The 15,533-nt window shown below is 31.7% G+C and overlaps 1 protein-coding gene across 2 annotated transcripts in view; it reads left to right on the top strand.

The window, feature by feature from the left end:
- The first annotated feature begins 4,716 nt into the window (after positions 1-4,716).
- LOC127725641 (kielin/chordin-like protein) overlaps positions 4,717-15,533 on the top strand; it is a 77,674-nt gene continuing 66,857 nt past the window's right edge. The window contains exon 1 of one of the 2 annotated variants that reach the window (XM_052232725.1): positions 4,717-4,908. In XM_052232725.1, coding sequence (XP_052088685.1) covers positions 4,835-4,908 — 74 coding nt within the window. In that variant the 5' untranslated portion in view covers positions 4,717-4,834. Of the gene's footprint in view, positions 4,909-8,240; positions 8,366-15,533 lie in introns of those variants that run through there. The other variant, XM_052232726.1, reaches the window with a different exon arrangement.

Here is a 15,533-nt window from a genome sequence, read left to right as displayed (position 1 = left end):
CGTCATATGACCCTAATAAGAGTTATTGCTTTAAGTGATGATTTTTACTCCTTCAGCATATTTTTTAGGAAACTTTAGTTGATAGAGAGAAGTTTTCGTTATAAAAAAGTATTAACTTAATAATTTTTTATAAATGATTCAACATAAACGAATCGTCAATTGACCCCTTATATGAGTTATTGTCCTTGAAAGACAAATGTTACTCGTTTTAGTGTTTTTTGCACAAACTATAATAAATAGAGGGAACTTGTAATATGCAAAAGTGTTCAGCAAAATAAGAACTAAAAATAAGTCAACTTAGACAAACAAAATAATTTACCTCTAACAGGAGTTCTTGCCCTTGCAAGGTGGTTTTTATCTTGTTTTTCATTTATTGCAAAAACCATTATAGATTGAGAAAAATTGGAAATAGCAAAGATGTAAAGCACAATAAGATCGACAAATAAGTCAACACGGTTTTAATTGTCACCTAACTCCTTTTGAGAGTTATTGCCCCTAAATGACTATTTTACCCATTTTATTTATTATTTGCAGAAGCAAAGATAGAGAGCATTAATATTTGATAAAAATGTTCAGCAAATTAAATCTACAAATAAGTTAATCTGGTTGAAATTGCCAATTGACCCCCTAGAGAAGTTATTGTCCTTGTAAGGTGACCTATAGTTGTTAACTTCTATGTCATTTGGTCTCTGGTGGAGAGTTGTCTCATTGGCAATTATACCACATCTTCATATTTTTATAAGTATAAGATCCTTGCTTCAGTATCTGGAATATATTTGACTTTGAAAGTGTAAATTTAGTTACAGATACATTTCAGTATTTTAAATAAGTTGTTTTACAGATAATGATGATAACAGCAAGTGTAGAAAGTTATATAGACCTTATATATAAATTAGAAGATGTGGAATGAGTGCAAATGAGACAACTCTCCATCCAAGTCACAATGTATAAAAAGTAAACAATTATAGGTCAAAGTACGTCCTTCAACTTGGAGCCTTGGCTCACAAGGAACAGCAAGCTATAAAGGGCCCCAAAATGACTAGTGTAAAACAATTCAAACAGGAAAACCAACGGTCTAATCTATATAAAAAACGAGAAACACTTATGAACCACACCAACAAACGACAACCACTAACAACAGGCTCCTGACTTAGGACAGGTTCATACAAATGCAGCGGGTTTTAACGTTTTAACAGGTGCCAACCTTCACCCTAACCTGAAACAGTAGTGTAACATTACAACATAAAAAGACACACTATAAATTATCAATTGAAATGGCTTAACTGAGCAAAAAGACATATAAACAAAAACAAGTAAACATACACTGAACGAATAAGTTTGATCTACAACACAATATAGATACAATATTAATAAAAAAAGATGAAGGAACAATGTCAAAAAGACAACTCTAACCTGTGACAAAATGGCGTTAAATATAACGTTCTCAGGTAAATTTAAATATAATAATTTTGTTGTTAGGAGTACAGATACATTTTTTACAAAATAAATAAATTTGTATATATTGCTATTTATTCACCATTACTGGACATCACAGCAGTTCCCGTAAAATTTCAATGTTACAAGAAAAATTGTCCTACTCCACAAAAGAAAAGTGGTTGTTGTATGGCATCAATAGTTCAAGTGTCTCAAATTCTTGGGTTAAGTGTAGCAGATTCCGAAAAATAGGGATAAGGTCTACAGGATTTTGCATATGAATTAATTTGTAAAATATTCTACAAGTATCAATATTTGTGCAGTAAATATTTTACTAAAAACACAGCAACAACATGCTTTATTACTATAGACGTCACCTTTTTAAATTCAGTGCATTTACATAATTTTTCAATATTCAGCATCAAAATTGTTTGGTGAATAGAATTTCATTTTCGAGTAAATTAGAATATAATTACATTTGTATTGAGATCTTTTCCCCTCCCACTTTTTCGACTGTCTGACCTGTAGTGATATTAATAGATATGTGTTGTTATGAAGAAAGATCAAAGCAATTTTAAGCAATACAACTTTTTTGAAATGAAAGGTTGAAAATTTTCTATATTTCAGGATGTATAAGAAAATGATAAAACAAGCCATTATATGTATTGTATTAGAAAGGAAAACAAACTTCACGAGTAAATATCTAGAAACAAAACATTTAGATCAGTTTCAACTTGTTTCATTTTTATAATGTATAGAAGATTAGCCGATATTATTTCATAAAGGAGTGATTTGAAAGAATATGGTTTGACAATGCACTCAACTACTCCATTATACATTTAAAAATCGATGGTCATCATAAGGTTTTGAAGAATATGGATACTAACACTTATGTACTTTAAAACGACTCCAAACTTAACATCCAACTGGCCAGTTAAGGTGGAAGGAATTTGCAATTGATTTCCTTATTAATAACCTTACTTTGCAGCCGCACTCAGCAAAATAGTTTACCTTGACCTATTATTGTTTACTTTTTACACACTGTGACTTGGATGGAGAGTTGTCTCATTGGCACTCATACCACATCTTCTTATTTCTAGTTACAATTGTGTTGAAAGGTCAACTGTTTGAAAAGCAATATATACTACTTTCAATACTCTATGATATACGAATAACAATTAAGAGTAGTACTGGTTCCTTGAAAACAGAACTCTGTCATAACAGTCATAAATCACACAATCTTTGGCTGAATCCTGTTGGACCATCTTTACTACCTTTTGAATGATGGGTCAATTCCCAAAAAGAGTTTTACACAGAGAAAAATGTACTGGACATGTTTTTGTCTTCACAAAAAATCTAATAGTTGTGAAAAACCAATATCGTCTGTTTACAATACCGTATGCTTGTCAGTATAAAATTCCAATTAAATGAAAACTTTTATACACACATACATCGAATTGTTTGAAGGTAAAATTGTACATTTACATTGGATATCAGTGACATTAACTAAGTACTTTTAAGTTAATTTACCTAGACTATACATTACATAACGTTTCGTTTTAACAGCAATAAGTGTCTTCTGAATCCAATTCGGTTCTTATACATCCTTGGCTTTCAAATATTCGACTTTGAGCGTTCCTGATGAAGGTAAATCCAGAAAAGCGCTTTGGATGCATGGAATTTGTAAGTGTTGTTTTCATTTTTAAAGTACTGGGTCGTTACCGCCGGTGGACTATCAGTTCCCTAGAGTATCTTCAGCTGAGTAGTCCGTTTGTAAGTTTATGAATTATTAAGAAACTAAGATTTCAACTCCCTCAGGCAAAGTTGAGCTTAGATGTATTTGGCTATTACTTCAACTGTTTCGCATCTTATACATCCTTGAAGGTGAATCCAGAAAAGCGCTTCGGACTCATGGTATTAATTTTTTATGCCCCATTTATGGGCATTATGTTTTTCAGTCTGTGCGTCCGTTCGTTCGTTCGTTCTTCCGTCCGTCCGGTCGTTCGTTGGTTCGTTCGTTCGTTCGTTCGTTCGTTCGTCCGTCCGTCCGTCCGTCTGTCCCGCTTCAGGTTAAAGTTTTTGGTTAAAGTTTTGGTGAAGGTAGTTTTTGATGAAGTTGAAGTTCAATCAACTTGAAACTTAGTACACATGTTGCCTATGATATGATCTTTCTAATTTTAATGCCAAATTAGAGTTTTGACCCCAATTTCACGGTCCACTGAACATAGAAAAAATGATAGTGCGAGTGGGGCATCCGTGTACTATGGACACATTCTTGTTTTTATATATGTAAACTGTATGATTGTTTTTCTTATGCATTTTAAAAACAGATATAAACAACTGATGTGGACATATTTCTGCACTTTGTGTATTCAATATTGAGATCGATGAGTTCTTTTGTCTAAATGACGAACTGATTCTGAATTTCAGAATGGACACTATTTTGATATTCGCGCAGGAATCATGATCCTGTCTTTTTTTCTACTTTTTCTCCGTTTGATGTATGTTTATTTTAAACAACAAAAATTCAGAATCATTTAAGCATGACTATGGGGCAAACCAACATATTCTGCTTAATTTTGAAAGACGTGAAAGATTACATAACAAGAGTTAACCTGTTGCATTCTGAACATTTAAGGCTGCACTCCGTTACATAAACATACATTGAAATAAGAAAGTTTAAGTTTGCCGCAATACAGTTGAAGCAACGTTTATCTATTAACAGTTGTTTATGTTTCCTTTAAGTTAAGATATTTGGCCGGGTCAAAACTGACTTTTAGTGTGGTGATCTCGGGCGGATGGACGAGGTGGAGGGGAAATGGGTACCTAATTTGTGTAATCAACTCCTACAGTGTTCAACCCAAATCCCTTAAACTTCACATGAAGAGTGCACAAGTGTTGAAGTTGTAAACCTTTTGTTCATTTTTCCAGACTTGGGAACTTACCGTAGACGTATTTCAGCAAAATCATAGTTATGAAAGAGGGTACAAGTTTTCAACTTTTACAGTTATCAACCCAAGATCCCTAAGACTTCACAGAAAGATTGTACACATGTTGAAGTTATGCAACTGCTATTATGGAATTGTTTGAAAAAAAATTCACATTTTGCCGGACTTTTGGTCTGTAACGAATCGTTGTGATCTTGTACATTAAGAACACTTTTTGTGAAAGTCCCATATCTCACGCATGCTACTACCATGAACCATTGCACATTTATTTAAATGCATATATGATACCTATTTACTTAAACGTCAATAAAAGAGAATGAAAAGAAAACCTGTTTGAATAATATCTAAAACGGTGAAATATACTATCAACATGACCTTGCAATGACATAATTGACTAAAAATATATGTGGCCATACTTTTCGCAACCTAAGAAAGCTTAACAGCTGAAGAAAATGACACAGAGGATTATTGTAATTCTGGTGATTTTGTCAGTTTTTGCTGTGTCTGATGCTAGAAGGCGTAAAAAGTGAGTTTGATATAAATTTAGAGCAACTAAGTTAAAATATAAATAACTTCACATATATAAAACTAATAAGTATATAAGGCAATCAGAGGAAAAATAAAACAGGACAAAGGCGCTTAACCACGATAGCTGTCTAATTTGGTTATATTTAGATGTATATAAACTCGGTGAGATTTTCATTTCAAGCTACACCTTTTTTTAAAGAATAAAAATGGGATAAAATGAAATACAAGATTGAAGGTATAAATACACTTTGTATTCTTTTTAATAATACTTTTTGTAAAAGTTTTTTTTTAACTGGTGTTTAAAAATAAATAAATAGAATATTAACCTGATTTTTCAGGGATTCTGCATAATCACTAAAATCCTCAGTGATTATATATAATACCTGAAAATGACCAGTGATTTTACATAATCACTGAAAATTTAAAGAATTATTTTACAAATTCCCTGGAATGCTATCAGGGATTATCAATAATACAAAGATTCTCTGTTTGGTAAAAATAATTCAAATATAGACAAATAAATCGTATGTCCTCTTTATGGTTTAAGTGGACAGTTTTCATTCCCTGTTCATTTAGCAAATCTTATTAGATTGAACAGGTTTTTTTTCTGATGATATTCTATATAACTATTTCAAATTGAAATTAATAAAACAAACATAAATGCACAGATCATGTAATTTGCTGTAAAACAAAGGGGTGAAAAGTTACGAACAAGGAATTTGAACTAAGCAAAGAAATACACATAAACGTCCAGAAACACAAACAGAAACACAAACAGAACACGTGCTTGACAGGTCGAACACAATTTTGGTGGAGGCTGTGATACCGATTCTGCATGTTGATCGTGGAAAGGGAGACCTCAAAAACATAATGGCCATCTTTCATAAAATAGGTGAAAAGGATTATGCCTGACTACGAAATATGAAATTATGCTCAGATAATACAGAAGGAATGAATTTGAGGTGTCGGACTGACCTTTTTAGCCCCTTTCGGATGTTTCTAATGAACACTTTATTTCTCTTTAGTAAAATTAGATTCAATATGTGAAGGCTAAGGGTTTTTTGGGGGGATTTAAAAAAAAGAGGCCCCTCATGGGGATGTCCAAGTAATCACATAATCACAATTTTTTTGCCAATATAATCACATAATCAATAATTATTTTTTTAAACAAGATAATCAAATAATAAAAAATACAGTTCTAGATTATCAAATAATCATTAAATATTTGGTCTGGAAATCAAATAACCACTATAAAAACGGCCAAGTAATCACATAATCAAAAACCCCATGAGGAGGCTCAAAAAAGGATAAGCAGAGCAAATGTTCAATAGTTAAGGTTCTGGATGGGATTTGCAGAATAGAGAATAATGGACAAACAGTGCAAAGTAAAAGACTAAAAAATAAAGAGAAGACAAAAATTAGACACAAACAAAAGAATGGAGAATAATAGTGTAATAAAAAATACAGTATAGAGAAAAATTATATAAAATATTAAAGAGTAAAGAAATGAGGGATCCCCATCCACATCCTCATAGTAGATGTCATCCAAATTTACAATGTACTTTGTAAAAATTAATGATTTGTATTAGAATATTGTGCTTAAGATTTTGATATTTATGTTTCTAAAGATGTTTAAATATATGATTTCATGTGAATATTTTTTTTACTTTTATTCTCTTCAGTTCAGTTATTATATATAATCTCTCTCTGACATTTTTTCGAGTGATTTTGTATAATTCCTGAAGATTTTAGTAATTATATATAATCACTTAAGTTACGAGTGATTATACATAATCCCTAATTCTACAAATTCACTGTAACATATAGACACGCTTTTTGGGAAAGTGAATAATTGTTGAATTAAATATGACTGCGTTTCACTAGGATACCAATAATATTCCGAATATTAAATTGGTTTCGAATAGTTTTAATGAAATTTACAGGTGTGACATTCTGTATTTTTATATATTTAATATTCTTGTTGTTCGACAAAGCATGAATAGAGTATAAGATAGAATATTTGTTACCAGTTGTTGAAACGTGGAAATTGACTGTGAATTAGAATATCATATACATGTACATGTAACTTGTTATACGAGTTGGTCAATACTAACCAAAACACTTTTAGAGAGCAACATACAGCCTTCAACCATAGGCCTATCACGTTGTGATACATTTTATTTGTCCATCGAATGATACTTGTTTAACTTGCTTTCATGATCAATTGACTGAAAATAGACAATCGCTAATGTATTAATCACACTGAGAGCAAAATGCTGGCGAGTGGTAAATAAGGCCACGATGGAGATGGAAAAAAGAATACAAAAAGATGAAGAAATTAATAAAAACGTTGGATTTAAAATCAGTCTGTATGTCATGTTTGTTTAATGTTTCCCTGTTTCATTTCTGTATTTCCTGCAAAGAATATGGCGGAATCGAAGAATATTAGCGATCTTACATTCCGTCGACGTTGGTGTCACGTTGCAAACATGCAGTAAGGTTCAGTCTGGGGTTACTTAACGTTTTTTAGAACCTCAATAACCTTGTCAAACCTTAATGGAATAATACGAAACTTCTCCATTATCAAAAGTTTTTACTTTTTTTGGCAGTTTATATTTAGGTACATTCTAAGGTTATATACATTTTTATTAGAAATCAATAACTTTGACAAACCTTCATAGAATTGTATGCAACTTTTATAATGAAATTTATATTATCAATTCATTATTTTATTATAACAGCTGAGTCTTTAAAGACAAAATTTTAATATAAAAAAAACTTACATGGAAGCTTTTGATATTTTTTACTGATAGATGAACCTAGCTTCTTGCAATTAACATATACATACAGTCTGTGTTTTTTTTTTAGACATCAAACACTTTGTCAAATTAATCTTGATGGTATTTTACGAAACTTTGAAAGAAGCTTCATCGTGATCAAGAAATAGTATTGGTTGAAAAACTGATTTAAAAAAATCCTTATTTCACTTATAAAAAACATAGTTTTAGCAGTCAACATTACACTTTTACACTGACAGCAGAAAATGCAAGCGAAACACAGAGCTCCATGAAACTCTTTACGAAAAAGAAAAAAAGATTGTCGTTTTCACAATATTATGGCCTTGAAACATATCAGAGCTTTTTATAATCATGAACCACCCGCTTTCACTATGTTTGAAGATTAGTCGTGTTAATTGTACAAATACGTAACCCACCCTACCTAAAGGTACGTCGATACGAAAAGAAAAGGGAAAAGTTGAACTTATTTGGAGCATGACGGTTTACAACCAAATACAATCATATAAATTCATTGAGGTAATTATTTACCTTTAAAAAGTGAGGATTTTTTTTTGTCTTGCAAAGATGTTATAAACCTCGGAAAATGTCACAGAAAGTGTTACTTATTGTGGTGTTTTTGTCAGTTTTTGTTGTGGTTAATGCTGGAAAACGTAGAAAGTAAGTAGGAATTATGTTTTATAATTTAATTTTTTGGATTACTAGATTGCATAGTTAAATGTTTTTATAGCGTTTGTTTTTGTTTTACCGATTCTATTCTTTTCTGAACGTTTTAGTGTTCACTTTTTTCTTATAAGATTATTGATATTGAATACTGTTCTGTATTTATAAATTGACATACGGCACTCATTGTTCGAATGCAATACCCACTTTATATTCTTTTTACTGTCATGATTTATCATCTAAACGGCCGTTTTCTGTTCAAAAATATTAAAATCATTCGAAACACTTATGTTTTTTTACCCCAGGCATAAATGGCCTTAGCCAGATTATGACAACTGTTTTGGGGCTTTTTCTTTTCCAATGCTCTTCAACTCCGCAATGGACATTTGAGCGAAATGGCAGGACATTTGAGCGATAAAAAAGGACGTTTGAGCGCCAAAGTACAGGATATTTGAGCGCCGGAAATTAAGGACATTTGAGCGAAAATAAAAATAAGCATAGAACATTTGAGTGACAAAATATTAAGAATGATGAAGGAGTACCTCTTTCATTCGCCAGCTATAATCTGTTACACCTGCTCACCACGGGGAGTTGGAAGTAGGATTTCGAGCAGGATATAGTTAATAAAATGTGGGATTTATAACGCACACAGTTTGAAACATATTTTAGTTGTAAAAAAACGAAGCACTGCCATAAAACTTTTTAAAACTCGGCAATGGCATTATCTACAAGTCAGTTTGGGCTTGAAATTTATATCCTAGGCTTCTGATATAAAAATCCCTCGTTATTTCCTGCTGGCAGTACTGCGAACTCAAGTCCAGGAGATTCTGTTCTTTCTCCTTGTCTGTTCGGCTCCGAGGTGCATCAATATTCAAACTCCAAGTGTTGATATAAGTCACAGATTGTAATTTGACAATGGTGTCAAGGAAGGTTTAAATTGATGGGTGACTATGATAAAATTACTCATTATAATGGGCATGAAATGATTCGGGTCAATTGTTTGTACTTTTTGGCTTAGATGGAACTGGAAATATAAGAAATTTATAACAAAGAAAATTTGCATAGCTAATGAATGATAGTAGAATTGATTAGTAAGTAGAGATCAACTTAGGACTACACTCCCATTAACTAAACAGAACCGGTCGAATTACTCGTGTGTGAAATAAAATAAAATATATTTATTCTAAAAACTCACTCTTTTTTCTTACTTTTTTAAGTATATTTTCTTAATTCATATAAAAGTATCACAGGAAATTTCGCCCAAACGTCCTATTTGAAAATCCAGGTAAGGTTAATATTCCGGCGCTAAAATGTCCTATGATGTCGGCGCTCAAATGACCCTATGAGCATTTTTTATTTTCGCTCAAATGTCCTATGCCCCTTCAACTTAGACATATTTAGATGCGAGTGCTACTGATGAGTCTTTAGAAGACGAAACGCACCTCAAGAGTAATAAATGATAAACCTGGTATATTTGATGTTTTTTTTTTTTTGCCACCCGATTTTAATATGATTACTATGAATTTTAAGAGTTATTAGGTTATGTATAAATACTTTATAAGCTTGTTACGCTCACTACACCGAGAACACAGGTTAAACCTGTTAAAACCTTGAAGGCCAGATTAACTAACAATATCATTTATCAATAACATTATCTCCGCATATGTTCTTGGTCCTCTTTGTTAACAAAAATAGAGATAAAAAATTGACCATTTCACAGAAAAATAAATGCAAATACATAAATAGATCTGATTTTATCAAATAACAATTTGTTTAGAACAAATAAAACTGAAATCGATGTACTGTATGTCTATCTTTAATAGTAAATGTATATACATTTAACATTTATTTAAAATTAGGACACTGTAACTTTTCGAGAAATAAATGTTGGGTCCACAACTGAACAATAATAAGAATCATAAAGGTTGTATATGGGGAATAACATTTTTGAAAATAAAACATTAACTTCCCAATAGAAATTGATAAAACAAAATTATCTTCAAGGAGAGGGCTTTATTCAGTAAGTTGCATTTTGTAAATTAAAAGTATAACAATCGGATTGAACGAATAGTGAACCTTTGCATTTGAAGTTGAAGGTCTCGTTGTAATAATATCGCATGCTGAGATGAGAACATCAAACGTGCATGAAAAATGTCGATTATATCCTTTTTTATTTGATATGAATAAAAAGAGGTCTGGAGTCGGTTTCACAAAAAAACTTACGACTAAGATTGATCGTAGGTCATGAACAATTCAGTATACTTAAGTTACGATCAATCTTAGTCATAAGTTTTTTTTATGAAACGGCAACTCTGTTTTACTTTCTTTATCTGACGAGGGATTACTAGTTAATATCACAGCAAAATAAGCACTGCTTTTCTTTGGAATCTTCTGCTACTGAACAGATGAATAATTTATAGTTACAAAATGCAATGTATTTGCGTCAAATAATCAGACAGATCTATAGTACATCGATTTCAGCGTTATTCCTCTGGACAAATTGTTGTGATAACATCAGATCTATTAAATGTATTTGAATAAAATTGAGAATAGAAATGGGGAATGTGTCAAAGAGACAACAACCCGACCAAAGAGTAGAAAACAGTCGAAGGCCACCAATGGTTCTTCAACACAACGAGAAATCCCTCACCCGGAGGCGGGCTTCAGCTGGCCCCTAAACAAAAATGTGTACTAGTTCAATGAAAATGGACGTCACACTAAACTCCAAAACATATAAATGAACTAACAAGACTAACAAAGGCCAGAGGCTCCTGACTTAGGACAGGCGCAAAAATGCGTCGGGGTTAAACATGTTTCGTGAGATCTCAACCCCCCCCCCCCCCTATACCTCTAGCCAATGTAGAATAAACAAACACACAGCAATACGCACAGTAAAACTCAGTTAAAAAGAAGTCCGAGTCCGTTGTCAGAATAGTAAAAAAAGAATGTATGTTTCTGTGGTACGGTCATGATTTTTATTCAACATCCTCACCTCTATTTTTTCAATTTAAGTCTATGACAGAAATTAAATTGAATTTGATACAAATATCAACATATAATGCATGTATTGATTAGAAATAATTACATATTTATCCTAATTTTAGCACAATTAATTAATTCATTTTTAATTTACGGAATTTTCACCTTTTAAGTTTATAGCGTAGAATGTCTGTTATATATGTTTTACTTTGATGAGTGACAATTCAATATTACTGGTCATTACCGTGAATAGCCTTAGTATTTGATGTCCTGAGTTAAATGAAATTAAGTGATCTGATGTAATGTGAAATAGAAATAAATATAATATTTACACGTTTGTCAAACGTCAATAATCCAATATGTGCTGTCGCTGTCTGCTTAATTTTGTTATTTCATTATTTTCTTTTCTTTTTTTGTTATTTCGAAAATAAATTACTGCTGATTTCTTATATTTATAGCGTGTCTAGACTATTGACAATTTAAAACTTGTCATTATCAAATCTAATGGCCTTAAAATGTTTCTATTTGTCTTGACGTAAATCTAACATTTAAATCATATTAACTAAGGTTCATTTAAAAACAAACCGACATTATCTGTCATTCGGTCTCAGAAACCATGACGTTTCAGACATAGCACAACAAGTGTTCATTGCAATGAAAAGATCACTTTATATGATATATTCTTGGGTAGATTGTAATGCACTTTAATTAAGCTTCAATGGGTAACACGTAGTTTTATATCAGTACATTAACTGCTTTCAGTAGCTTAATTGGCTGTGAGCATAATTCTTGGTATTTTAGTAATAGATACATTATTTTTTTATCAGTTGTTATTGGCTATGAACTAGCTTTCAGTAACTGCGAGTACTCACAGATCTGTACTTTGTGTCTTTTGTGTTTTGTTAATTGTTTTTGCTTTTTATCAATCTGATGAGTTAATTCGTTTTCATGTGATTTTTATACATGTAGTTTGTTCTTATGTTATGCTGTTACATCACTGTCCAAGGTATTGGGAGGGTTGAGCGCCTGCAAGCTTGTTTAAACCCGCCACATTCTGTATATGCCTGTCCCAAGTCAGGAGCTTGTAATTCAGTGATTGTCGTTTTGTGCTGTATATCGTATTTGTTTTTCCGTTGATTGTTTTATGAACGGACTATCTAACAATCAAGTAAAAGTAACATTATCATGGTACCTTTTACTTTTACCCCCACGTTGGGCGCCAAATGTAACTAGAGAGCATGATTCATATTACAAAATCACTTCGTCTCCTCCGGGATTCGAACCCCTCTGTGTTACAAGGCAGCGCTTCCATAGCTCAACCGCTTACGACTGGCTAAGTATCTACTACATCTACTAAAGGAAGCAATATCGTCACAGTTTTATGCATAAATCAGGTCGTTGGTTTTCTCGTTTGTATTATTTTACATTTGTCACTTCGGGGCTTTTGATAGCTTTTCTTTTCGTATGGGTTTTGTTCATAGTTGAAGGCCGTACGATGACCTATAGTTGCTAACTTCTACGTCATTTGATCTTTGGCGGAGAGTTGTCTTCAGTGTTGTGAGCATTTATATGATCGGAATAACTGGCATGCATGATAAAAGAAGAAAGAGACAATACATACTGAAAAATGCTTTGAATATACAATATGTAAAACACATATCGAAAAATGCTTTGAATATACAATATGTAAAACTAGTCTAGTTATGTCTACATCATTTTATATTATTATTACTAAGTCATACTTAGCAGACCCCTCCCCCCTCGTCTTGGTCTGACTGTATATATTGTAACATGAATGTGGAGTAACCCTGCTATAATAAATGTCATGAGGAATAACTCACAGTCTTAGTCAATTAAACATCAATTAGGAGCCCAACTATTATACTAGTTAAAGTTTTAAATATATCATCAATTCATGTGAAAACACACTATAAATCATACATTTAAATATACGGCAAAGTCCAGTATAAATGTTTTGTTCACTACTGGTTTCCGCAAACGCGTGGCTCAACTTCAATCTCAATTGACTAGGATTGTCAGTATTCCTGCCCAAGGTTGGTCAGATGATAGCGATAAAAGTGGCACTAAGCACCAACAATCAATTGATCAATCTTGGATTTCCAACTCACCTTTCTTCAGAGATCTTATTTGAATTACATAATACATGTAATATTACATAATTAACTTGAAATGAATAAAATACAAAATCACATATATTAATGGGTAAAGGTAAGAAATTGAAGGTAAAAGAATTTACACAATAGACTATGACAATTGATTATATTCAGTACGTATAATACAAACGTGTAATTAGCAAATACATGTAGTTAAAACCTTTTCAGAGAACATGTCTGAATAATGAATTGAAAAAAGTAAATGAAAGGAAAGGATAATATAATTTGACACACGGATAAATGGAAAATTATCACTATCACAATTAATACTGTTGTGTCTCATTATAACTATATATTTGGATTATTCTCCAGGATTTGTCTACACATTTCTATGTCAATATGTTGTAGTGCTTTGATTTTTTATTGAAATAGTATTGTTTGATTTGGCATTTCAAATTTTTTATTCGATTGTCGGTGATGAGTCTTTTGTAAACGCTAGTCTGGCGTACAAAACTTTTGATGAATTTATTTTTTCTATTGTTGTTGATTACAACCCTTTGTCGGTTCTTTATCAATACAATAATTCATATGTCATAGAAATTTTTCCATAGATGAGAACCGCATGATGCCCTGTAGATTTTGTGCTATTTTGATGATGGATAATTATCCAATGATATTATCCCATATCTCCGTTTATAATGATGGATAATTATCCAATGATAGTATCCCATATCTCCGTTTATAATGATGGATAATTATCCAATGATATTATCCCATATCTCCGTTTATAATGATGGATAATTATCCAATGATATTATCCCATATCTCCGTTTATAATGATGGATAATTATCCAATGATATTATCCCATATCTCCGTTTATAATGATGGATAATTATCCAATGACATTATCCCATATCTCCGTTTATAATGATGGATAATTATCCAATGACATTATCCCATATCTCCGTTTATAATGATGGATAATTATCCAATGATAGTATCCCATATCTCCGTTTATAATGATGGATAATTATCCAATGATATTATCCCATATCTCCGTTTATAATGATGGATAATTATCCAATGATATTATCCCATATCTCCGTTTATAATGATGGATAATTATCCAATGATATTATTCCATATCTTCGTTTATAACTTTTTACTAATGATTAAATCATTTTTAAGTTGTTAAAAGTTTTCAAAAGGTTGCACTTAGTTCAGTGTGAATGTTTGCACTAAGTGTAATAGATAGCCGTTTCAAGAGGTCATTCTGTGTTGCATGTATATATACTAAACTTAGTCCTCAATGGACAAATGTTTATTTATGACGAAACATAAAGTATAATCGATAAACAAATATTTTTTTAAGTGAAAACTTTGCCTGCTAATTAACCTTCTGATTTTATTGGCGAAATTTACCGACCATGACCTTAATAAACTACCAACAATCATGAAGCACGTAAAAAAATAAGTGAGATGTATAATTTTTTTCAATATTTCCATGCGTTTCCATTTGTTGATTTAACCTATTCATAACAGTTGTTTAATTATTTGGTGTATTATTATTTTTTTTTGTTCTCTCAGAATCAATTAACACTATCTAACTCCCACGTTTGTTTACCTTTTCTTTCATCACGGGATTTCCCTTGCACTTGCGCTGTGCGGTTGCCGAAGTACTAGCAAGAGGTCTCGTGGTTAAGGTCACTGTATAGGAAGAGCTATCGGCAAATCAGAGTACGGGAAGACAATAATTCAATAGCAGTACATTTCTGAAGATTTTGATAAGATAACGGATTTGTTTTCTAAAGAAAGTCTGTGTATACATGTTTAATAGAAAAACTTAGCCCTTCAAGTATATGATACATATTCAACTTTTTATTTAATTTGAAGTATCATATGTCTTTAAATTTCCAACGATTTGAATTAAAAATAAACTTATATCAACTATCGTGAATAAGAACAGGTGCATTAACAGAAAAAAAGGTCTATATATACATTTATCTCTGGAAAAACCTTTTTGATCATTCCTCATAGAACTGGTTTGTGATAGTCATATTCCTGATTTAGA

This window comes from Mytilus californianus, unplaced genomic scaffold (genome assembly GCF_021869535.1).
Source record: "Mytilus californianus isolate M0D057914Y unplaced genomic scaffold, xbMytCali1.0.p SCAF_15, whole genome shotgun sequence".
Taxonomy (NCBI): Eukaryota; Metazoa; Mollusca; class Bivalvia; order Mytilida; family Mytilidae; genus Mytilus; species Mytilus californianus.
Note: the sequence above shows the minus strand (reverse complement) of the source record. Positions and strands in the feature narration are given on the sequence as shown.